At 48.6% G+C, this 23,419-nt stretch overlaps 1 protein-coding gene across 3 annotated transcripts in view; it reads left to right on the top strand.

The window, feature by feature from the left end:
- Window positions 1-23,419, top strand: part of masp1 (MBL associated serine protease 1) — a 250,250-nt gene that overhangs the window by 55,990 nt on the left and 170,841 nt on the right. For all 3 annotated transcript variants that reach the window (XM_078204208.1, XM_078204214.1, XM_078204221.1), the window contains exon 3: window positions 16,521-16,698. In XM_078204208.1, coding sequence (XP_078060334.1) covers window positions 16,521-16,698 — 178 coding nt within the window. The remainder of the gene's footprint in view (window positions 1-16,520; window positions 16,699-23,419) is intronic.

The following is a 23,419-nucleotide window of genomic DNA, read 5'->3' as shown; positions in this document are numbered from 1 at the left end:
AATGGAAACAACTTCCCTACGTCCATCCTATCTAAGCCGTTCATTATCTTGTAAGTTTCTATCAGATCTCCCCTCAACCTCCTAAACTCCAATGAATATAATCCCACGATCCTCAGACGTTCATCGTATGTCAGGCCTACCATTCCTGGGATCATCCGTGTGAATCTCCGCTGGACCCGCTCCAGTGCCAGTATGTCCTTCCTGAGGTGTGGGGCCCAAAATTGCTCACAGTACTCCAAATGGGGCCTAACCAGTGCTTTATAAAGCCTCAGAAGTACATCCCTGCTTTTGTATTCCAAGCCTCTTGAGATAAATGACAACATTACATTTGCTTTCTTAATTACGGACTCAACCTGCAAGTTTACCTTTAGAGAATCCTGGACTAGGACTCCCAAGTCCCTTTGCACTTTAGCATTATGAATTTTGTCACCGTTTAGAAAATAGTCCATGCCTCTATTCTTTTTTCCAAAGTGTACGACCTCGCACTTGCCCACGTTGAATTTCATCAGCCACTTCTTGGACCACTCTCCTAAACTGTCTAAATCTTTCTGCAGCCTCCCCACCTCCTCAATACTACCTGCCCCTCCACCTATCTTTGTATCATCGGCAAACTTGGCCAGAATGCTCCCAGTCCCGTCATCTAGATCGTTAATATATAAAGAGAACAGCTGTGGCCCCAACACTGAACCCTGCGGGACACCACTTGTCACCGGTTGCCATTCTGAGAAAGAACCTTTTATCCCAACTCTCTGCCTTCTGTCTGACAGCCAATCGTCAATCCATGTTAGTACCTTGCCTCGAATACCATGGGCCCTTATTTTACTCAGCAGTCTCCCGTGAGGCACCTTGTCAAAGGCCTTTTGGAAGTCAAGATAGATAACATCCATTGGCTCTCCTTGGTCTAACCTATTTGTTATCTCTTCAAAGAACCCTAACAGGTTTGTCAGGCACGACCTCCCCTTACTAAATCCATGCTGACTTGTCTTAATCCGACCCTGCACTTCCAAGAATTTAGAAATCTCATCCTTAACGATGGATTCTAGAATTTTGCCAACAACTGAGGTTAGGCTAATTGGCCTATAATTTTCCATCTTTTTTCTTGTTCCCTTCTTGAACAGTGGGGTTACAACAGCGATTTTCCAATCCTCTGGGACTTTCCCTGACTCCAGTGACTTTTGAAAGATCATAACTAACGCCTCCACTATTTCTTCAGCTATCTCCTTTAGAACTCTAGGATGTAGCCCATCTGGGCCCGGAGATTTATCAATTTTCAGACCTTTTAGTTTCTCTAGCACTTTCTCCTTTGTGATGGCAACCATATTCAACTCTGCCCCCTGACTTTCCTGAATTGTTGGGATATTACTCATGTCTTCTACTGTGAAGACTGACGCAAAGTACTTATTAAGTTCCTCAGCTATTTCCTTGTCTCCCATCACTAGATTACCAGCGTCATTTTGGAGCGGCCCAATGTCTACTTTTGCCTCCCGTTTGTTTTTAATGTATTTAAAGAAACTTTTACTATCATTCCTAATGTTACTGGCTAGCCTACCTTCATATTTGATCCTCTCCTTCCTTATTTCTCTCTTTGTTATCCTCTGTTTGTTTTTATAGCCTTCCCAATCTTCTGACTTCCCACTACTCTTTGCCACATTATAGGCTCTCTCTTTTGCCTTGATGCATTCCCTGACTTCCTTTGTCAGCCATGGCTGCCTAATCCCCCCTCTGATAACCTTTCTTTTGTTTGGGATGAACCTCTGCACTGTGTCCTCAATTACTCCCAGAAACTCCTGCCATTGCTGTTCGGGTAAGCGTTCTCCAAGGCGGCCTTCACGACACAGGACAGCGCAGAGTCGCTGAGCAGAGACTGATAGCCAAGTTCCGCACACATGAGGACGGCCTAAACCGGGATGTTGGATTTATGTCACACTATCAGTAACCCCCACAGCTTGCCTCCTGTCCTGTCTGGAGACAATACACACCTCTTTAACCTGTGCTTAATGCTCCCTCCTCCACTCACATTGTCTGTATCTTTAAGAACTGGTTGGCTGTAGAGATTTGCATTCTAATCAGTATTCTGTAACTTGATTTTGTGTCTCTGTGCCCTGTTTGAGAGCAGATATCCACTCCATCTGACGAAGGAGCAGTGCTCCGAAAGCTAATGGTATTTGCTACGAAATAAACCTGTTGGACTTTAACCTGGTGTTGTTAAAACTCTTACTGTGTTTAACCCAGTCCAACGCCGGCATCTCCACATCATGACCTCACCTGTGGCCAGGGAGGATTTGAATATTACTGTCAGTGTCCTTAATATCTCCTCCTTTGCCTCCCTCAACAGCCTGGGATACATCTCATCCAGGCCTGCAAATTTATCCTCTTTCAGGCTGCTAAAGCTGCCAGTACCTCCCCTCTGTTAGTTTCCTCTAATATTTCACAGTCCTCCACCCTGATTCTACACCTGTGTCGTCCTTTTCCATTGTGAAGATGCAAATTGATCATTGAACACTCTACACACATCTTCTGGGTCCCCACCTAGATTACCTATATGGTCCCTAATTGGCCCCATTCTTTCCCCAGTTATTTTCTTGCTCTTTATATATTTAAGAAATCCCTTTGGGTTTTCCTTTATTCTACGAACCAATGTTTGTTCATGCACTCTTTTAGCATTCTGATTTTTCTTTTTAAATTCCCCCTGCGCTTTTTATACTCCCTCGGGACTCAGTATCTGCCAAAAGCTTTTTTTTATGAACCCTGATCTTTATGTCCTTTGACATCCAGGGTCCTCTGCTCTTGTTCCCATCCTTTGTCTTTTCGGGGATATGTTTACCCTGTACTCTGGTTATCTCCTCCTTGAAGGACACCCACTGTTCTGACACAGTTTTATTTGCAAGTTGCTGCCGCCAGTCCCATTGGGCCAAATTGTACCCGAGTAAAATCAGCCCTTCCCCAATTAACGTTTTTTCCCGAATCCTAGGCTTTCTCACAAGGCAGAATGTTTCTCCTCGGTGTTTCATACAGAAAAAATCATGGGTGCTAAAGAAATAAGGAAAACAAGTGGTGATGTCTTGGGCCACAGGCATGTTATTAGGCAGAATAAAGTGCATTGAGGTGGATAAATTCCCTGGGCCTGATCAAGTGCATCCTCGGATCCTGTGGGAGGCGAGGGAAGAAATTACAGAGGCCCTCGCAGAGATATTTGCTTCATCTCTTCACTGGTGAAGTTCCGGAAGACTGGAGGGTGGATAATGTTGTTCCGTTGTTTCCGAAGGGTCGCAAAGACAAGCCAGGGAATTACAGGCCGGTGAGCTTGACATCAGTGGAGGGTAAGTTACTGGAGGGGATTCTGACGGACAGGATCTACCAACATTTGGCTAGTCAAGGTCTGATTAGAGATATTCAGTACGGCTTTGTGCGTGTGAAGTCATGTCTGACAAATCTTTTAGAGTTTTTCAAAGAGGTAACCAAGAGGATGGATGAGGATAGGGCAGTAGATGTTGTCTACATGGACTTTAGCAAGGCCTTTGACAAGGTGCCGCCTGGCAGGCTAGTCTGGAAGGTTAGGTTACGTAGGATCGAGGGAGAGTTAGCAAATTGGATTCAAATTTGGCTCGATGGTAGGAAGCTGAGGGTGATGGTTGAAGGTTATTTCTCAGACTGGAGGCCTGTGGCTAATGGTGTGATGATGTGGAGATGCCGGCGTTGGACTGGGGTAAGCACAGTAAGAAGTCTCACAACACCAGGTTAAAGTCCAACAGGTTTATTTGGTAGCAAATACCATAAGCTTTCGGAGCAGAGCTCCTTCGTCAGATGGAGTGGAAATGTGGAGAGCACATTTCCACTCCATCTGACGAAGAAGCAGGGCTCCGAAAGCTTATGGTATTTGCTACCAAATAAACTTGTTGGACTTTAACCTGGTGTTGTGAGACTTCTTACTGTGTTCACCCCAGTCCAACGCCAGCATCTCCACATCAGAATATTGAATACAGGAGTTGGAATGTCTTGTTGAAGTTGTACAATATATTGGTAAGGCCACACTTAGAATACTCTGTACAGTTCTGGTCACCCTATTATAGAAAGGATATTATTAAACTAGAAAGATTGCAGAAAAGATTTACGAGGGTGCTACAGGGATTTGATGGTTTGAGTTATAAGGAGAGGCTGGATAGACTGGGACTTTTTTCTCTGGAGCGTAGAAGGCTGAGGGGTGATCTTATAGAGGTCTATAAAATAATGAGGGGCATATGTCACCCCCTGCTGACAACTATATGCTCTGACCAGTTGAGTTAAGTAAAGCTGTACCTGGGATGTGCTTGATGTTATGAGGGGCTACTATGTAAATGTTCAATTCGCAGGATCCTGAGTTCTTAGCGGTTGGTGTTGAGCTAGGCTAAATTTCCTATTTACCAATAAATGTCAGTACAGGCGTGAATGAAAAGGATTAGTGTATGCAGTTGCAATCTACAGTAACAACCTATTAATAATAGCGCGGTGCCTCCTAAACTGGTAAGTATGTAAACCTTATAATAAGGTCCCCCATGCAAGGCTTTTAAAAAAAGTGAGAGGGCATGGGATCCAAGGGGCTGCTGCCCGGTGGATCCAGAACTGGCTTGCCCAAAGGAAGCAGAGAGTGTGTATAGATGGGTCTTTTTCTAAATGGAGGTCGGTCATCAGCGGTGTGCCCCAGGGATCTGTTCTGGGACCCTTGCTGTTTGTCATTTTCATAAATGACCTGGATGAGGAAGTGGAGGGATGGGTTGGTAAGTTTGCCGACGACACAAAGGTTGTTGGGGTTGTGGATAGTCTGGAGGGATGTCAGAAGTTACAGAGGGACATAGATAGGATGCAAGACTGGGCGGAGAAGTGGCAGATGGACTTCAACCCAGATAAATGCATAGTGGTCCATTTTGCCAGGTCAAATGGGATGAAGGAGTACAATATAAAGGGAAAGACTCTTAGTACTGTAGAGGATCAGAAGGACCTTGGGGTCTGGGTCCATAGGACTCTAAAATCGGCCCTGCAGGTGGAGGAGGTGGTTAAGAAGGCGTATGGTGTGCTGGCCTTTATCAATCGAGGGATTGAGTTTCTGAGTCCGGGGATAATGATGCAGTTATATAAGACCCTCGTCAGACCCCACTTGGAGTACTGTGCTCAGTTCTGGTCGCCTCATTACAGGAAGGATGTGGAAAAGATTGAAAGGGTGCAGAGGAGATTTACAAGGATGTTGCCTGGATTGAGTGGCATGCCTTATGAGGATAGGCTGAGGGAGCTCGGTCTTTTCTCCTTGGAGAGACGTAGGATGAGAGGAGACCTAATAGAGGTATATAAGATGTTGAGAGGCATACAAAGAACAAAGAACAGTACAGCACAGGAAACAGGCCCTTCGGCCCTCCAGGTCTGTGCCGCTCCTTGGTCCAACTAGACCAATCGTTTGTATCCCTCCATTCCCAGGCTGCTCATGTGACTATCCAGGTAAGTCTTAAACGATGTCAGCGTGTCTGCCTTCACCACCCTACTTGGCAGCACATTCCAGGCCCCCACCGCCCTCTGTGTAAAAAACATCCCTCTTATATCTGAGTTATGCTTCGCCCCTCTCACCTTGAGCCTGTGACCCCGCGTGATCGTCACTTCTGATCTGGGAAAAAGCTTCCCACCGTTCACCCTATCTATCCCCTTCATAATCTTGTACACCTCTATTAGATCTCCCCTCATTCTCTGTCTTTCCAGGGAGAATAACCCCAGTTTACCCAATCTCTCCTCATAGCTAAGACCCTCCATATCAGGCAACATCCTGGTAAACCTTCTCTGCACTCTCTCTAATGCCTCCATGTCCTTCTGGCCGTGCGGCGACCAGAACTGGACGCAGTACTCCAAATGTGGCCTAACCAGCGTTCTATACAGCTGCATCATCAGACTCCAGCTTTTATACTCTATATCCTGTCCTATAAAGGCAAGCATACCATCTTCTCCACCTGTGTTGCCACCTTCAAGGATTTGTGGACTTGCACACCTAGGTCCCTCTGTGTTTCTATACTCTTGATGACTCTGCCATTTATTGTATAACTCCCCCCTACATTAGTTCTTCCAAAATGCATCACTTCACATTTATCTGGATTAAATTCCATCTGCCACCTCTCCGCCCAATTTTCCAGCCTATCTATATCCTGCTGTATTGCCCGACAATGCTCATCGCTATCCGCAAGTCCAGCCATCTTCGTGTTATCCGCAAACTTGCTGATAACACCAGTTACACCTTCTTCCAAATCATTTATATATATCACAAATAGCAGAGGTCCCAGTACAGAGCCCTGCGGAACACCACTGGTCACAGACCTCCAGCCGGAAAAAGACCCTTCGACCGCTACCCTCTGTCTCCTGTGGCCAAGCCACTTCTCCTTGTATCCAATGAGCCTTAACCTTGGATCGGGTGGACTCTCAGAGGCTTTTTCCCAGGGTGGAAATGGCTGCGATGAGAGGACACGGGTTTAAGGTGCTGGGGTGTGGGTACAGGGGAAATGTTAGGGGTAAGTTTTTCACACACAGGGTGGTGGGCGAGTGGAATCGGCTGCCGTCAGTGGTTGTGGAGGCAAACTCAATAGGGTCTTTTAAGAGACTCCTGGATGAGTACATGGGACTTAATAGGATGGAGGGTTATAGGTGGGCCTCGAAGGTAGGGATATGTTTGGCACAACTTGTGGGGCCAAAGGGCCTGTTTTGTGCTGTCGTTTTTCTATGTTTCTATGTTTCTAAAATGTTCAGGACAACCATGCAAAAGGAATAACAAAAATAAATTTATTTTCTTGTATTGTTGCGTCTCATAAAACAGGTAAAGAGTCCCAAACTAAAGATTTTTAAATTAAACAGTTTCAACCCTGAGACATGTTCAAAATATTACCAAGCACTTGGATTTATAAACGTTGGGGCCCATACGTTGGTGCACATATGAAGAAAACACTCCCTCAACAACACACTGCTGATACCGTTCAGTGTCTGATAGCATCGTCTCCAGTTACTCACGCAACCACGACACACACAGTCCAGAAGGGTCTGCGAGCGGGAAGATGATGCAGCAGGAAAAAGAAAATGCAGCAGGCTGTCCGTGTAGTGACGCAGGTCCAGTGCGCTGAAGTCTGTCCTCCTCGGCAGTGCTACTTAGCAAGTTAGCTTCAGCCAATCCTCGTTCTCTCCGTCTTAGAAACATAGAAAAACTACAGCACCAACAGGCCCTTCGGCCCACAAGTTGTGCCAAACACATCCCTACCTTCGAGGCCCACCTATAACCCTCCATCCTATTGCGCTCCATGTACTCATCCAGGAGTCTCTTAAAAGACCCTATTGAATTCGCCTCCACCACTTTTTTCTCAGTGAAAACTACGCCCGGCGTTTATAGCTGACTGTCCCTTACCGGCAGTTTCTAGCAGAAACGTCCACGCTTGAGAGTACAAGACGATGCGCTTTACACTTTTTCTCAACAGTAATGAAAATAACAAAGAGGACTAAACCTTGCTGCCTTTCACTTCAAACTGGAAAAAACGAGTTACTAAACTGTGACAACAGGGTGGCACGGTAGCACAGTGGTTAGCACTGCTGCTTCACAGCGCCAGGGATCTGGGTTCGATTCCCGGCTTGGGTCACTGTCTGTGTGGAGTTTGCACATTCTCCTCGTGTCTGCGTGGGTTTCCTCCGGGTGCTCCGGTTTCCTCCCACAGTCCAAAGATGTGCGAGTTAGGTTGATTGGCCATGCTAAAATTGCCCCTTAGTGTCCTAGGATGCGTAGATTAGAGGGATTAGCGGGTAAATATGTAGGGATATGGGGGTAGGGCCTGGGTGGGATTGTGGTCGGTGCAGACTCGATGGGCCGAATGGCCTCTTTCTGTACTGTAGGCTTTCTATGATTCTTCTATGATTCTAAACACGAGCTTTAACTGCACAGTAATATTTGTGCCCATACTGTGAAGTATGTTAGTCTACAAATATTATTTGTCTCGACGTTAAAACAGGGTTTTTACCGCATGGAAACAGCTCCTCTTCCCCCCGTGTGTCTCCCCACTGCAGCTTCCTCTCCCCCCCCCCCCCGTGTGTCTCCCCACTGCAGCTTCCTCTTCCCCACGTGTGTCTCCCCACTGCAGCTTCCTCTTCCCCACGTGTGTCTCCCCACTGCAGCTTCCTCTTCCCCACGTGTGTCTCCCCCCTGCAGCTTCCTCTTCCCCCCGTGTGTCTCCCCGCTGCAGCTTCCTCTTCCCCACGTGTGTCTCCCCCCTGCAGCTTCCTCTGCCTCCCACCGTTTTTCTTTTTCCCGCCCCCTAAGTAATCTGATTGGCTTAAAGTACAGCTCTCTAGAAAACGGATTGGCTTAGCTTACATCACTCAAACAAACAGTATCTGTTCACGGGATTGGGCCCAGTAAACAGGATATTGAAACTCACCAGAAAACAAAGAACAATGGGAAATGTCTGTTTCATTAGATTTACCCATATTTCAAGAAAACACACTCCTTTCATTTTTCTTTCATTTATCCTTTTTTTCAGGCTCCTGCACACAGATCAGCTCGATAGTCAATATCTTTTCCCAAAGGTAGGGGAGTCTAAAACTCGAGGGCATAGGTTTAAGGTGAGAGGGGAGAAATACAGAATGGTCCAGGGGATAATTTTTTCACTCAGAGGGTGGTGAGTGTCTGGAACAAGCTGCCAGAGGTAGTAGTAGAGGCGGGTACAATTTTGTCTTTTAAAAAGCATTTAGACAGTTACATGGGTACGATGGGTATAGAGGGATATGGGCCAAATGCAGGCAATTGGGACTAGCTTAGGGGTTTTTAAAAAAAGGGCGGGATAGACAAGTTGGACCGAAGGGCCTGTTTCCATGCTGTAAACCTCTTTGACTCTATGACTAGGGTGAGAGGGGAGAGATTTAAAAGGGACCTGCGGGGCACTCCTCTCACACTCTCCTCTAGGTGCTGTCTGTCCCAGTGTCCTCCTCTCACACTCTCCCCTAGGTGCTGTCTGTCTGTCCGTCCCAGTGTCCTCCTCTCACACCCTCCTCTCGGTGCTGTCTGTCTCAGTGTCCTCCCCTCACACTCTCCTCTCGGTGCTGTCTGTCCCAGTGTCCTCCTCTCACTCTCTCCTCTCGGTGCTGTCTGTCTGTCCCAGTGTCCCCCTCTCACACTCTCCTCTCGGTGCTGTCTGTCCCAGTGTCCTCCTCTCACACTCTCCTCGAGGTGCTGTCTGTCCCAGTGTCCTCCTCTCACACTCTCCTCTCGGTGCTGTCTGTCCCAGTGTCCTCCTCTCTCACTCTCCTCTCGGTGCTGTCTGTCCCAGTGTCCTCCTCTCACACCCTCCTCTCGGTGCTGTCTGTCTGTCCGTCCCAGTGTCCTCCTCTCGCACCCTCCTCTCGGTGCTGTCTGTCTGTCCGTCCCAGTGTCCTCCTCTCACACTCTCCTCGAGGTGCTGTCTGTCCGTCCCAGTGTCCTCCTCTCACACCCTCCTCTCGGTGCTGTCTGTCCGTCCCAGTGTCCTCCTCTCACACTCTCCTCTCGGTGCTGTCCGTCCCAGTGTCCTCCTCTCACACTCTCCTCTCGGTGCTGTCCGTCCCAGTGTCCTCCTCTCACACTCTCCTCTCGGTGCTGTCTGTCCCAGTGTCCTCCTCTCACTCTCTCCTCTAGGTGCTGTCTGTCTGTCCGTCCCAGTGTCCTCCTCTCACACTCTCCTCGAGGTGCTGTCTGTCCGTCCCAGTGTCCTCCTCTCACACCCTCCTCGAGGTGCTGTCTGTCCGTCCCAGTGTCCTCCTCTCACACCCTCCTCGAGGTGCTGTCTGTCCGTCCCAGTGTCCTCCTCTCACACCCTCCTCTAGGTGCTGTCTGTCTGTCCCAGTGTCCCCCCTCTCACACTCTCCTCTAGGTGCTGTCTGTCTGTCCCAGTGTCCCCCCTCTCACACTCTCCTCTCGGTGCTGTCTGTCTGTCCCAGTGTCCTCCTCTCACACTCTCCTCTCGGTGCTGTCTCTCTGTCCCAGTGTCCTCCTCTCACACCCTCCTCGAGGTGCTGTCTGTCCGTCCCAGTGTCCTCCTCTCACTCTCTCCTCTGGGTGCTGTCTGTCTGTCCCAGTGTCCTCCTCTCTCACTCTCCTCTAGGTGCTGACTGTCTGTCCCAGTGTCCTCCTCTCACCCTCTCCTCTAGGTGCTGTCTGTCTGTCCCAGTGTCCTCCTCTCACACTCTCCTCTAGGTGCTGTCTGTCCCAGTGTCCTCCTCTCACACTCTCCTCTAGGTGCTGACTGTCTGTCCGTCCCAGTGTCCTCCTCTCTCACTCTCCTCTGGGTGCTGTCTGTCTGTCCCAGTGTCCTCCTCTCACTCTCTCCTCTGGGTGCTGTCTGTCTGTCCCAGTGTCCTCCTCTCTCACTCTCCTCTAGGTGCTGACTGTCTGTCCCAGTGTCCTCCTCTCTCACTCTCTCCTCTAGGTGCTGTCTGACTGTCCCAGTGTCCTCCTCTCACCCTCTCCTCTAGGTGCTGTCTGTCTGTCCCAGTGTCCTCCTCTCACACTCTCCTCTCGGTGCTGTCTGTCTGTCCCAGTGTCCTCCTCTCACCCTCTCCTCTCGGTGCTGTCTGTCTGTCCCAGTGTCCTCCTCTCACACTCTCCTCTCGGTGCTGTCTGTCTGTCCCAGTGTCCTCCTCTCACACTCTCCTCTAGGTGCTGTCTGTCCCAGTGTCCTCCTCTCACACCCTCCTCTAGGTGCTGTCTGACTGTCCCAGTGTCCTCCTCTCACCCTCTCCTCTCGGTGCTGACTGTCTGTCCCAGTGTCCTCCTCTCACTCTCTCCTCTCGGTGCTGTCTGTCCCAGTGTCCTCCTCTCACACTCTCCTCTCGGTGCTGTCTGTCCCAGTGTCCTCCTCTCACACTCTCCTCTAGGTGCTGACTGTCTGTCCGTCCCAGTGTCCTCCTCTCACACCCTCCTCTCGGTGCTGTCTGTCTGTCCCAGTGTCCTCCTCTCAAACTCTCCTCTAGGTGCTGTCTGTCCGTCCCAGTGTCCTCCTCTCACACCCTCCTCTCGGTGCTGTCTGTCTGTCCCAGTGTCCTCCTCTCACACCCTCCTCTCGGTGCTGTCTGTCTGTCCCAGTGTCCTCCTCTCACTCTCTCCTCTAGGTGCTGTCTGTCCGTCCCAGTGTCCTCCTCTCACACCCTCCTCTCGGTGCTGTCTGTCTGTCCCAGTGTCCTCCTCTCACACTCTCCTCTCGGTGCTGTCTGTCCGTCCCAGTGTCCTCCTCTCACACCCTCCTCTCGGTGCTGTCTGTCTGTCCCAGTGTCCTCCTCTCACACCCTCCTCTCGGTGCTGTCTGTCTGTCCCAGTGTCCTCCTCTCACACTCTCCTCTCGGTGCTGACTGTCTGTCCCAGTGTCCTCCTCTCTCACTCTCCTCTCGGTGCTGTCTGTCCCAGTGTCCTCCTCTCACTCTCTCCTCTAGGTGCTGTCTGTCTGTCCCAGTGTCCTCCTCTCACACTCTCCTCTCGGTGCTGTCTGTCCGTCCCAGTGTCCTCCTCTCACACCCTCCTCTCGGTGCTGTCTGTCTGTCCCAGTGTCCTCCTCTCACACTCTCCTCTCGGTGCTGACTGTCCCAGTGTCCTCCTCTCTCACTCTCCTCTCGGTGCTGTCTGTCCCAGTGTCCCCCTCTCACACTCTCCTCTTGGTGCTGTCTGTCTGTCCCAGTGTCCTCCTCTCACTCTCTCCTCTCGGTGCTGTCTGTCTGTCCCAGTGTCCTCCTCTCACACTCTCCTCTAGGTGCTGTCTGTCCCAGTGTCCTCCTCTCACACCCTCCTCTAGGTGCTGTCTGTCTGTCCCAGTGTCCTCCTCTCACTCTCTCCTCTAGGTGCTGACTGTCCCAGTGTCCTCCTCTCACACTCTCCTCTAGGTGCTGTCTGTCTGTCCCAGTGTCCTCCTCTCACACTCTCCTCCAGGTGCTGACTGTCTGTCCCAGTGTCCTCCTCTCACACTCTCCTCTAGGTGCTGTCTGTCTGTCCCAGTGTCCTCCTCTCACTCTCTCCTGTAGGTGCTGACTGTCTGTCCCAGTGTCCTCCTCTCACACTCTCCTCTCGGTGCTGTCTGTCCCAGTGTCCTCCTCTCACTCTCTCCTCTAGGTGTTGCTGACTATTATGCCTCTCTGCTCTTTATTGAAATCGTTTGAAGTCATGGGCGGGATTTTCCGGTCGTGCTCGCCCCAAGACCGGATAATCCTGCCTGAGGTCAACGGATCTTGTATGATCCGTGTCCCGCCCGCTATGATTCCCATGGCGGGCAGGTTGGGACGATTCCGCCCGTGGTCTTAGGATAAGCGTTTGTTATTTTGAATGGAGAACAGGAGGAATTTCTTCATTCATAATGTTGGGAATGATTGGAATTCCGTACCCAATGGATATGGATGCTCAGTGTTCAAGATAGTCAAGGACTGACATTGTTTAGTTTGTGAAACAAGGAATCAAATGAAATGGGAATATGGTGGGAAAGCTGGATTGATGTAGAAATCAGCCATGATCCTATTAAAGGGCGGAGCAGTCTGCAGGGTCTCCCTGTCAATTCCTCTTCATATAGAAACATAGAAACATAGAAGGTAGGAACAGGATGAGGCCATTTGGCACTTCGAGTCTGCTCCGCCATTTATTATGATCATGGCTGATCGTCCCACTCAATAGCCTAATCCTGCTTTTTCCCCATAACCTTTGATCCCATTTGCCCCAAGTGCTATATCCAGCCGCCTCTTGAATACATTCAATGTTTTGGCATCAACTACTTCCCGTGCTAATGAATTCCACAGGCTCACCACTCTTTGGGTGAAGAAATGTCTCCTCACCTCCATCCTAAATGGTCTACCCTGAATTCTCAGACTGTGACCCCTGGTTCTAGACTCCCCCACCATCAGGAACATCCTCCCTGCATCTAAGAACATAAGAAATAGGAGCAGGAGTAGGCCATCTGGCCCTTCGAGCCTGCCCCGCCATTCAACAAGATCATGGCTGATCTGAAGCGTATCAGTTCCACTTACCCGCCTGCTCCCCATAACCCCTAATTCCCTTATCGATCAGAAAACTATCTACCCGTGATTTAAACATATTCAACGAGGAAGCCTCCACCACTTCAATGGGCAGAGAATTCCAGAGATTCACTACCCTCTGAGAGAAGAAGTTCCCCCTCAACTCTGTTCTGAACCGGCCCCCCCTTATTTTGAGGCTGTGCCCTCTAGTTCTGGTTTCCCTTCTAAGTGGAAAGAATCTCTCCACCTCTACCCTATCCAGCCCCTTCATTATCTTATATGTCTCTATAAGATCACCCCTCATCCTTCTAAACTCCAACGAGTACAGACCCAATCTGTTTAATCTCTCCTCATAAGCTACACCCCTCATCTCCGGTATCAACCTGGTGAACCTTCTCTGCACTCCCTCCAAGGCCAATATATCCTTTCGCAAATAAGGGGACCAAAACTGCACACAGTACTCCAGTTGCGGCCTCACCAGTGCCTTGTACAGTTGCAGCAAGACCTCCCTGCTTTTATATTCTATCCCCCTCGCGATAAAGGCCAACATTCCATTCGCCTTCTTGATCACCTGCTGCACCTGCAGACTGAGTTTTTGCGATTCATGCACAAGGACCCCCAGGTCCCTCTGCACAGTCGCATGATGTAATTTTTCTCCATTTAAATAATATTCCAATTTACTATTATTTCTTCCAAAGTGGATAACCTCACATTTGCTAACATTATATTCCATCTGCCAGATCCTCGCCCACTCGCTCAGCCTATCCAAATCTCTCTGCAGACTTTCCGCGTCCTCCACGCAATTCGCTTTCCCACTCACCTTTGTGTCATCAGCAAACTTGAATACCCTACATTCAGTCCCCTCCTCCAGATCATCTATGTAAATGGTAAACAATTGAGGCCCCAGCACCGATCCTTGCGGCACGCCACTGGTCACCAACTGCCAACCAGAAAAGCACCCATTTATCCCAACTCTCTGCTTCCTGTTAGATAGCCAATCCCCAATCCACGCCAACACCTTACCCCTAACTTCGTGTACCCCAATCTTCTGCAGCAACCTTTTGTGAGGCACCTTATCGAACGCCTTCTGGATATCTAAAAACACCACATCCACCGGTTCCCCTCTGTCAACCGCACTAGTGACATCTTCATAAAAGTCCAGTAGATTCGTCAAACACGACTTTCCCTTCATGAATCCATGCTGCGTCTGCTTGATCGAACCATTCTTATTCAGGTGCTCTGTTATTTCCTCTTTAATAATGGACTCTAGCATCTTCCCAACTACGGACGTTAAGCTAACCGGCCTGTAGTTACCCGCCTTTTGTCTACTTCCTTTTTTAAACAGCGGCGTAACAGTAGCTGTTTTCCAGTCAGCCGGCACTACCCTAGAGTCCAGCGAATTTTGATAAATTACTACTAACGCATCTGCTATTACCGCAGCCATTTCTTTCAGTACCCTGGGATGCATCTATCCTGTCTCGTCCTGTTAGAATTTTATAAGTCTCTATGAGATCCCCCCTCATTCATCTGAACTCCAGTGAAAACAATCCTAACCTAGTCAATCTCTCCTCATACATCAGTCCCGCCATCCCCGGAATCAGCCTGGTAAACCTTCGCTGCACTCCCTCGAGAGCAAGAACATCCTTCCTCAGAAAAGGAGACCAAAACTGCAGACAATATTCTAGGTGTGGCCTCACCAAGACCCTGTATAATTGCAACAACACATTCCTGCTCCTGTACTCAAAACCTCTCGCAATGAAGGCCAACATGCCATTTGCCTTCTTTACCGCCTGCTGCACCTGCATGCTTACCTTCAGTGACTGGTGCACAAGGACACCCAGGTCCTGCTGCACACTCCCCTCTCCCAATTTACAGCCATTCAGGCAGTAATCTGCCTTCTTGTTTTCGCTTCCAAAGTGAATAACCTCACATTTATCCAAATTATACTGCATCTGCCATTGATTTGCCCACTCACCTAACCTGTCCAGATCATTCTGAAGGATCTCTGCATCCTCGTCACAGTTCACCCTCCCACTCAACTTGGTATCATCTGCAAACTTTGAGATGTTACATTTTGTTCCCTCATCCAAATCATTAATATATATTGTGAATAGCTGGAGTCCCAGCACTGATCCCTGTGGCACCCCACTAGTTACTGCCTGCCAATTTGAAAAGCACCCACTAATTCCTACTCTTTGTTTCCTCTCTGCTAACCAGTTTTCTATCCATCTCAATACACTTCCTCCAATCCCATGCGCTTTAATCTTAGAAATCATAGAAACCCTACAGTGCAGAAGGAGGCCATTTGGCCCATCGAGTCTGCACCGACCACAATCCCACCCAGGCCCTACCCCCACATATTTACCCGCTAATCCCTCTAACCTACGCATCTCAGGGGCAATTTTAACCTGGCCAATCAACCTAACCCGCACATCTTTGGACTGTGGGAGGAAACCGGAGCACCCGGAGGAAACCCACGCAAACACGAGGAGAATGTGCAAACTCCACACAGACAGTGACCCGAGCCGGGAATCGAACCCGGGACCCTGGAGCTGTGAAGCAGCAGTGCTAACCACTGTGCTACCGTGCCGCCCCCTTGCACGATAATCTCTTGGGCGGGACTTTGTCAAACGCTTTCTGAAAGTCCAAATATACCACATCTACTGGTTTCCCCTTGTCAACTCTACTAGTTACATCTCCAAAGTATTACATCGTCTATGTATTATTCACTGGGGGATTATTGTGATGGTGCCCTGCAGCTGGCACCAAGTGGTCACTCTTCACCTCTGATCCTGGATAATGTGTGCTGGACATTCATGATGACTGGAAGTCACCACATTTGACCTTATTCCAGCTGGTTTGCTGAGGACAATGTGGTGTCAGCCTCCAGCTGGAAGCCCTGGATTCTGAGCAGATACTGAGTGCTCCTCACTCTCTAATCCAGGGGCTCTGAGGTTTCTTTGACCCTGCCAACCTTCACCCTCTCACCTGCATTGAGCTGAATGAAGATCATGTGTGTGGAAAGGTTTGAGGAACCAATCAGCAACATGGATTAGCCTGGAAATCAATACAAATATTTGAACATAGGCATCAGCAAAAAGGGGCAACAATATGGGTCAATCCAAAAGTGGTCCTTGTAACATTGCCAAAGTTACCCTCACTTTATCACAGGTTACTCGATAGCAATTCATCTGGTGAGGTACTAGCTTTCTAACCAAGACACTGCTTGTGACTTGCTTTTTCTCCCTCTCTGTCACAGTTCTACTGAGTGTGTTTGACATAATCCAGACTCCAGAATTTGGCGGTGTTCATTCAGACACTGAGGGGAAAGGAACAGCAGATACTTCACTGGGCAGAGTGGATTGTGGCAGAATGACCCAGGATATTGTATCCTGAAAGCGAGGAGATGCCATTGCTGTTGGATGAAAAAAGATGCATGAGTGGTCAAAACCTGAGGAGAAACAATGGGATCTTGCCATTCCTCAAGCAGGATGGTAAAATCTGCCTTTTGATTCTAGGTTGTGTCTGATGAAGATTTGCTGGAAACATTCTGTGGCAGAGAGAGCACTGACACTGAGCAAATCCCAGGCCGAGAGTTTGTCCTGACTAACAGCAATACCGTGGCTGTCACATTCAAGACTGACTTTTCCAATGAGGAGCGTTTCACCGGCTTCGAGGCTCATTATTCTGCCGTCGGTAAGTGGCTGGATTCTGAAGCTTGTGCAGACTGAACCAAACAGTGGGCCGAATCCGCTGTCCTCCACCATGGCAAGTTGGTGGTGCTGGGGGCATTTAATCAGGCAGGAGGATTGGGGATGGGGACCTGATTAAATCCATGAGGCGATGGCCATGGGAAGAAAGGCAAAAAGAAAGGAATGGGGAAACTTGAATTGGAGAGAAAGGAGAACGGTGACACAGTGGTTAGCACTGCTGCCTCACAGCGCCAGGGACCCGGGTTGAATCCCCGGCTTGGGTCATTGTCTGTGTGGAGTTTGCACATTCTCCCCATGTCTGCGTGGGTTTCCTCCGGGTGCTCTGGTTTCCCCTCTCAGTCCAAATATGTGCGGGTTAGGTGGATTAACCATGCTTAATTGCTCCTAGTGTCAGGGGGACTAGCAGGGTAAATGTGTGGGGTTACGGGAGTAGGGCCCAGCTGGGATTGTGGTTGGCATAGGCTCGATGGGCTGAATGGCCTCCTTCTGTACTGTAGGGATTCTATGTAAAGGATGGATTAAAAGATAGAAATGCAGAAGCTTGGTCTTGAACTTGAAAGAGAGAAGTTAGCAATTGAGGGAAGGGACAGAGAAAGAGAGAGAAGCTAAACAGTATGAACTACCTCCAGTGACACAGAAGGTAATGGCAAGCAGAGATGGTGATTAGGATTGTGACTTTGATAGAACATAGAAAAACTACAGCACAAACAGGCCCTTCAGCCCACAAGTTGCGCCGGTCATGTCCCTACCTACCTAGGCCTATATATAGGCTTACCTATAACCCTCAATCCTATTAAGTCCCATGTACTCATCCAGAAGTCTCTTAAAAGACCCAATCAAGTTTGCCTCCACCACCATTGACGGCAGCCGATTCCACTCACCCACCACCCTCTGAGTGAAAAACTTACCCCTGACATCTCCTCTGTACCTACTCCCCAGCACCTTAAACCTGTGTCCTCTCGTAGCAGCCATTCCAGCCCTGGGAAAAAGCCTCTGAGAATCCACCCGATCTATGCCTCTCAACAGCTTGTACACCTCTATCAGGTCACCTCTCATCCTCCGTCTCTCCATGGAGAAAAGACCGAGCTCCCTCAACCTATCCTCATAAGGCATGCCACCCAATCCAGGCAACATCCTTGTAAATCTTCTCTGCACCCTTTCAATAATTTCTACATCCTTCCTGTGAGGAATTTGACTTAACTGAAAATCTTTAGTTTCTAAATTCACCGAGGTTGGAGTTGAAAGACATCTCGCCTCATTTGAAAAGATCGCCTGAAATTGAATTTGTTTTATCTTTCACGGGATGTGGGCATCGCTGGCTAGGCCAGCATTTATTGCACTTCCCTAATTGCCTTCTAGAGGGTGGTGGTGGTGAGCTGCCTTCTTGAAACGCTGCAGTCCCCAAGGTGTAGATACACCCACAGTGCTGTTAGGGAGGGAATTCCAGGATCTTGACCCAACGATAGTGAAGGATGGATGGTGAGTGGATTGGAGGGGAACCTCAGGGTGGTGGTGTTCCCAGGTATCTGCTGCAACGATAGTGAAGGATGGATGGTGAGTGGATTGGAGGGGAATCTCAGGGTGGGGGTGTTCCCAGCTATCTGCTGTTCTTGTCCATTTAAATGGTAGAGGTCATGGGTTTGGAAAGTGCTGTTGAAGGAGCTGTGGTGAGTTCCTGCAGTGAATCTTGTAGATGGTTCACACGGCTGCCACTGTGTATGGGTGCTGCAGGGAGTGAATGTTTGTGGAAGGGGTGCCAATCAAGTAGGGCTGCTTTGTCCTGGATAGTGTTTGGCTTCTTGAGTGTTGTTGGAGCTGCACCCATCCAGGCAAGGGGAGTGTATTCAATCACACTCCTGACCTGAGCCTTGAGATTGGTGGACAGGCTTTGGTGAGTTACTCTGCGCAGGAGTCATAGCCTTTGACCTTGTAGCCACAGTATTTATATGGCGAGTCCAGTTCAGTCTCTGGTTGATGGTAGCCCCCAGGATATTGACAGTGGGGGATTCAGTGATGGTAATGACATTGAAGGTTTAGGGGAGATGGTTAGATTCTCTCTTATTGGAGATGGTCATTGGGACTTGTGTGTTGTGAATGTTACTTTCCACTTATCAGCCCAAGGCTGGGTATTGTCCAGGTTTTGCTGCATTTGAACATGGACTGCTTCAGTATCTGAGGAGTCGCGAATGGTGCTGAACATTGTGCAATCATCAGCAAACATCTCCACTTCTGATACTATGGTGGAAGGAAGGTCATTGATGAAGCAGCTGGAAATGGTTGGGTTGGACACTACCCTGATGTCCTGGAGCTGAGATGATTGACCTCCAATCACCACAACCTTAGAACATAGAACATAGAACATAGAACATTACAGCGCAGAACAGGCCCTTCGGCCCACGATGTTGCACCGACCAGTTAAAAAAAAAAAAACTGTGACCCTCCAACCTAAACCAATTTCTTTTCGTCCATGAACCTATCTACGGATCTCTTAAACGCCCCCAAACTAGGCGCATTTACTACTGATGCTGGCAGGGCATTCCAATCCCTCACCACCCTCTGGGTAAAGAACCTACCCCTGACATCGGTTCTATAACTACCCCCCCTCAATTTAAAGCCATGCCCCCTCGTGCTGGATTTCTCCATCAGAGGAAAAAGGCTATCACTATCCACCCTATCTAAACCTCTAATCATCTTATATGTTTCAATAAGATCCCCTCTTAGCCGCCGCCTTTCCAGCGAAAACAATCCCAAATCCCTCAGCCTCTCCTCATAGGATCTCCCCTCCATACCAGGCAACATCCTGGTAAACCTCCTCTGCACCCTCTCCAAAGCCTCCACATCCTTCCTGTAATGTGGGGACCAGAACTGCACACAGTACTCCAAGTGCGGCCGCACCAGAGTTGTGTACAGTTGCAACATAACGCTACGACTCCTAAATTCAATCCCCCTACCAATAAACGCCAAGACACCATATGCCTTCTTAACAACCTTATCTACTTGATTCCCAACTTTCAGGGATCTATGCACACATACACCTAGATCCCTCTGCTCCTCCACACTATTCAAAGTCCTCCCGTTAGCCCTATACTCAACACATCTGTTATTCCTACCAAAGTGAATTACCTCACACTTCTCCGCATTAAACTCCATCCGCCACCTCTCGGCCCAACTTTGCAACCTGTCTAAGTCTTCCTGCAAACTACGACACCCTTCCTCACTGTCTACCACACCACCGACTTTGGTGTCATCAGCAAATTTGCTAATCCACCCAACTATACCCTCATCCAGATCATTAATAAATATTACAAACAGCAGTGGCCCCAAAACAGATCCCTGAGGTACACCACTTGTAACCGCACTCCATGATGAATATTTACTATCAACCACCACCCTCTGTTTCCTATCCGCTAGCCAATTCCTGATCCAATTTCCTAGATCACCCCCAATCCCATACATCTGCATTTTCTGCAGAAGCCTACCATGGTGAACCTTATCAAACGCCTTACTAAAATCCATATATACCACGTCCACAACCTTCTTCCTTTGTGCCAGGTATGACTCCAACCAGCAGAGAGTTTCCCCTTATTCCCATTGCCTCCAGTTTTGTTGGGGTTGCTTGATGCCACACTCAGTCAAATGCTGCCAAGGGCTGTCACTCTCACCTCACCTGAACCAAGATTGTAATGAGGTCAGGAGCTGGGTGACCCTGGCGGAATCCAGACTGAGGTTATTGCTGCAAAAGTGCCACTTGATAGTGCTGTTGATGACCCCTTCCATTGCTTTACTGATGATCGAGAGTAGACTGCTGGGACGGTAATTGGCCGGGTTGGATTTGTCCTATTTCTTGTGTACAGGACATACCTGAGTAATTTTCCACATTGCCAGCTAGATGCCAGTGTTGTAGCTGTACTGGAACAGATTGGCTAAGGGCGCAGCATGTTTGGGGCGAAACGGTGGCACAGTGGTTGGCACTGCTGCCTCACAGCACCAGGGACCCGGGTTCGATTCCCAGCTTGGGTCATTGTCTGTGCAGAGTTGCACATTCTCCCCGTGTCTGCGTGGGTTTCCTCCAGATGCTCCGGTTTCCTCCCACAGTGCAAAGATGTGTGAGTTAGGTGGATTGGCCGTGCTAAATTGCCCCTTAGTGTCAGGAGGACTAGCTAGGGTAAATGCATGGGGCAGTGGGGATTGGGCCTGGGTGGGATTGCAGTCGGTGCAGACTCGATGGGCCGCATGACCTTCTATGTAAGATTCTATGATTCTAAGTTCTGGAGCACAGGTCTTCAGTAATATTGCTGGAATATTGTCAGGGTCCATTCCCTTTCCAGTATCCAGTGCCTTCAGCTGTTTCTTAATATCACACAGAGTGAATTGAATTGGCTGAAGACTGACATCTGTGATGCTGGGGACCACTGGAGGAGGCTGAGATGGATCATCCACTCGGCACTTCTGGTTGAAGATTGCTGCGAATGCTTCAGCCTTATCTTTTGAACTGATGTGCTGGGCTCCTCCATCATTGAGGATGGGGATAGAACCATAGAATCATAGAAAATTAGAGATCAGAAACAGGCCTTTTGGCCCTTCTTGTCTGTGCCGAACCATTTTTTGCCGAGTCCCACTGACCTGTACTTGGACCATATCCCTCCACACCCCTCTCATTTATGAACCCGTCCAAGTTTTTCTTAAATGTTAAAAGTGTTTATCACTTTATCCGGCAGCTCATTCCACACTCCCACCATTCTCTGCGTGAAAAAGCCCCCCCTAATATTCCCTTTAAACTTTTCTCCTTTCACCCTTAACCCATGCCCTCTGGTTTTTTTTCTCCCCATGCCTCAGTGGAAAAAGCCTGCTTGCATTCACTCTATCTATACCCATCAAAATCTTATACACCTCTATCAAATCTCCCCTCATTCTTCTACGCTCCAGGGAATAAAGTCCCAACCTATTCAATCTCTGTCTGTAACTCAGCTTCTCAAGTCCCGGCAACATCCTTGTGAACCTTCTCTGCACTCTTTCAACCTTATTTACATCCGTCCTGTAACGAGGTGACCAAAACTGTACACAATACTCTAAATTCGGCCTCACCAATGCCTTATATAACCTTACCATAACACTCCAACTTTTATACTCGATACTCCGATTTATAAAGGCCAATGTACCAAAGACTCTCTTTACGACCCTATCCACCTGTGACATCACTTTTAGGGAATTCTGTACCTGTATTCCCAGATCCCTCTGTTCAACTGCACTCTTCAGAGTCCTACCATTTACCCTGTACGTTCTATTTTGGTTTGTCCTTCCAAAGTGCAATATCTCACACTTGTCTGCGTTAAATTCCATTTGCCATTTTTCAGCCCATTTTTCTAGTTGGTCCAAATCCCTCTGCAAGCTTTGAAAACCTTCCTCACTGTCCACTACACCTCCAATCTTTGTATCATCAGCAAACTTGCTGATCCAATTTACCACATTATCATCCAGATCATTGATATAGATGACAAACAACAATGGACCCAACACCGATCCCTGCGGCACACCACTAGTCACAGGCCTCCACTCAGAGAAGCAATCCTCCACAACCACTCTCTGGCTTCTTCAATTGAGCCAATGTCTAATCCAATTTACTACCTCCCCATGTATACCCAGCGACTGAACCTTCCTAACTAACCTCCCATGAGGGACCTTGTCAAAGGCCTTGCTGAAATCCAGGTAGACAACATCCACCACCTTCCCTTCATCCACTTTCCTGGTAACCTCCTCGAAAAACTCTAATAGATTGGTCAAACATGACCTACCACGCACAAAGCCATGCTGACTCTCCCTAATAAGTCCCTGTCTATCCAAATATTTGTAGATCCTATCCCTTATCACACCTTCCAATAACTTGCCCACCACCGACGTCAAACTTACTGGCCTATAATTTCCCGGATTTCTTTTGGAACCTTTTTTAAACAACGGAACAGCATGAGCCACCCTCAAATCATCCGGCACCTCCCCCGTGAAGACTGACATTTTAAATATGTCTGCCAGGGCCCCTGCAAGTTCAACACTAGCTTCCCTCAAGGTCCGTGGGAATACCCTGTCCGGTCCTGGGGATTTATCCACTCTGATTTGCCTCAAGACAGCAAGCACCTCCTCCCCTTTAATCTGTAAAAGTTCCATGACCTCCCTACCTGTTTGCCCTATTTCCGTAGACTCCATGCCCGTTTCCTCAGTAAATACGGATGCAAAGAAACCATTTAGTGTCTCCCCCGTCTCTTTTGGTTCCATACGCAGTCTACCACTCTGGCGTTCAAAAGGACCATTTTTATCCCTCACTATCCTTTTGCTCCTAACATACCTATAGAAGCTCTTTGGATTTTCCTTCACTCTGTCTGCCAAAGCAACCTCATGTCTTCTTTTAGCCCTCCTCATTTCACTCTTAAGTAGCTTCTTGCACTTTTTATACTCCTCGAGCATCTGATCTGTTCCTTGCTGCCTGTACATTTCATACAACTCTCTCTTCCTCTTAATCAGTGTTGCAATCTCCCTCGAGAACCAAGGTTCCTTATTCCTATTTACTTTGCCTTTAATCTTGACAGGAACATACAAACTCTGCACTCAAAATTTCTCCTTTGAAGGCCTCCCACTTTCCATTTACATCCTTACCAGAGAACAGCCTGTGCCAATCCACACTTCCCAGATCCCTTCTCATTTCATCAAATTTG

The sequence above is a fragment of the Mustelus asterias genome, chromosome 3 (assembly GCF_964213995.1).
Source record: "Mustelus asterias chromosome 3, sMusAst1.hap1.1, whole genome shotgun sequence".
Taxonomy (NCBI): Eukaryota; Metazoa; Chordata; class Chondrichthyes; order Carcharhiniformes; family Triakidae; genus Mustelus; species Mustelus asterias.
This window is presented reverse-complemented; position numbering and strand designations above follow the sequence as displayed.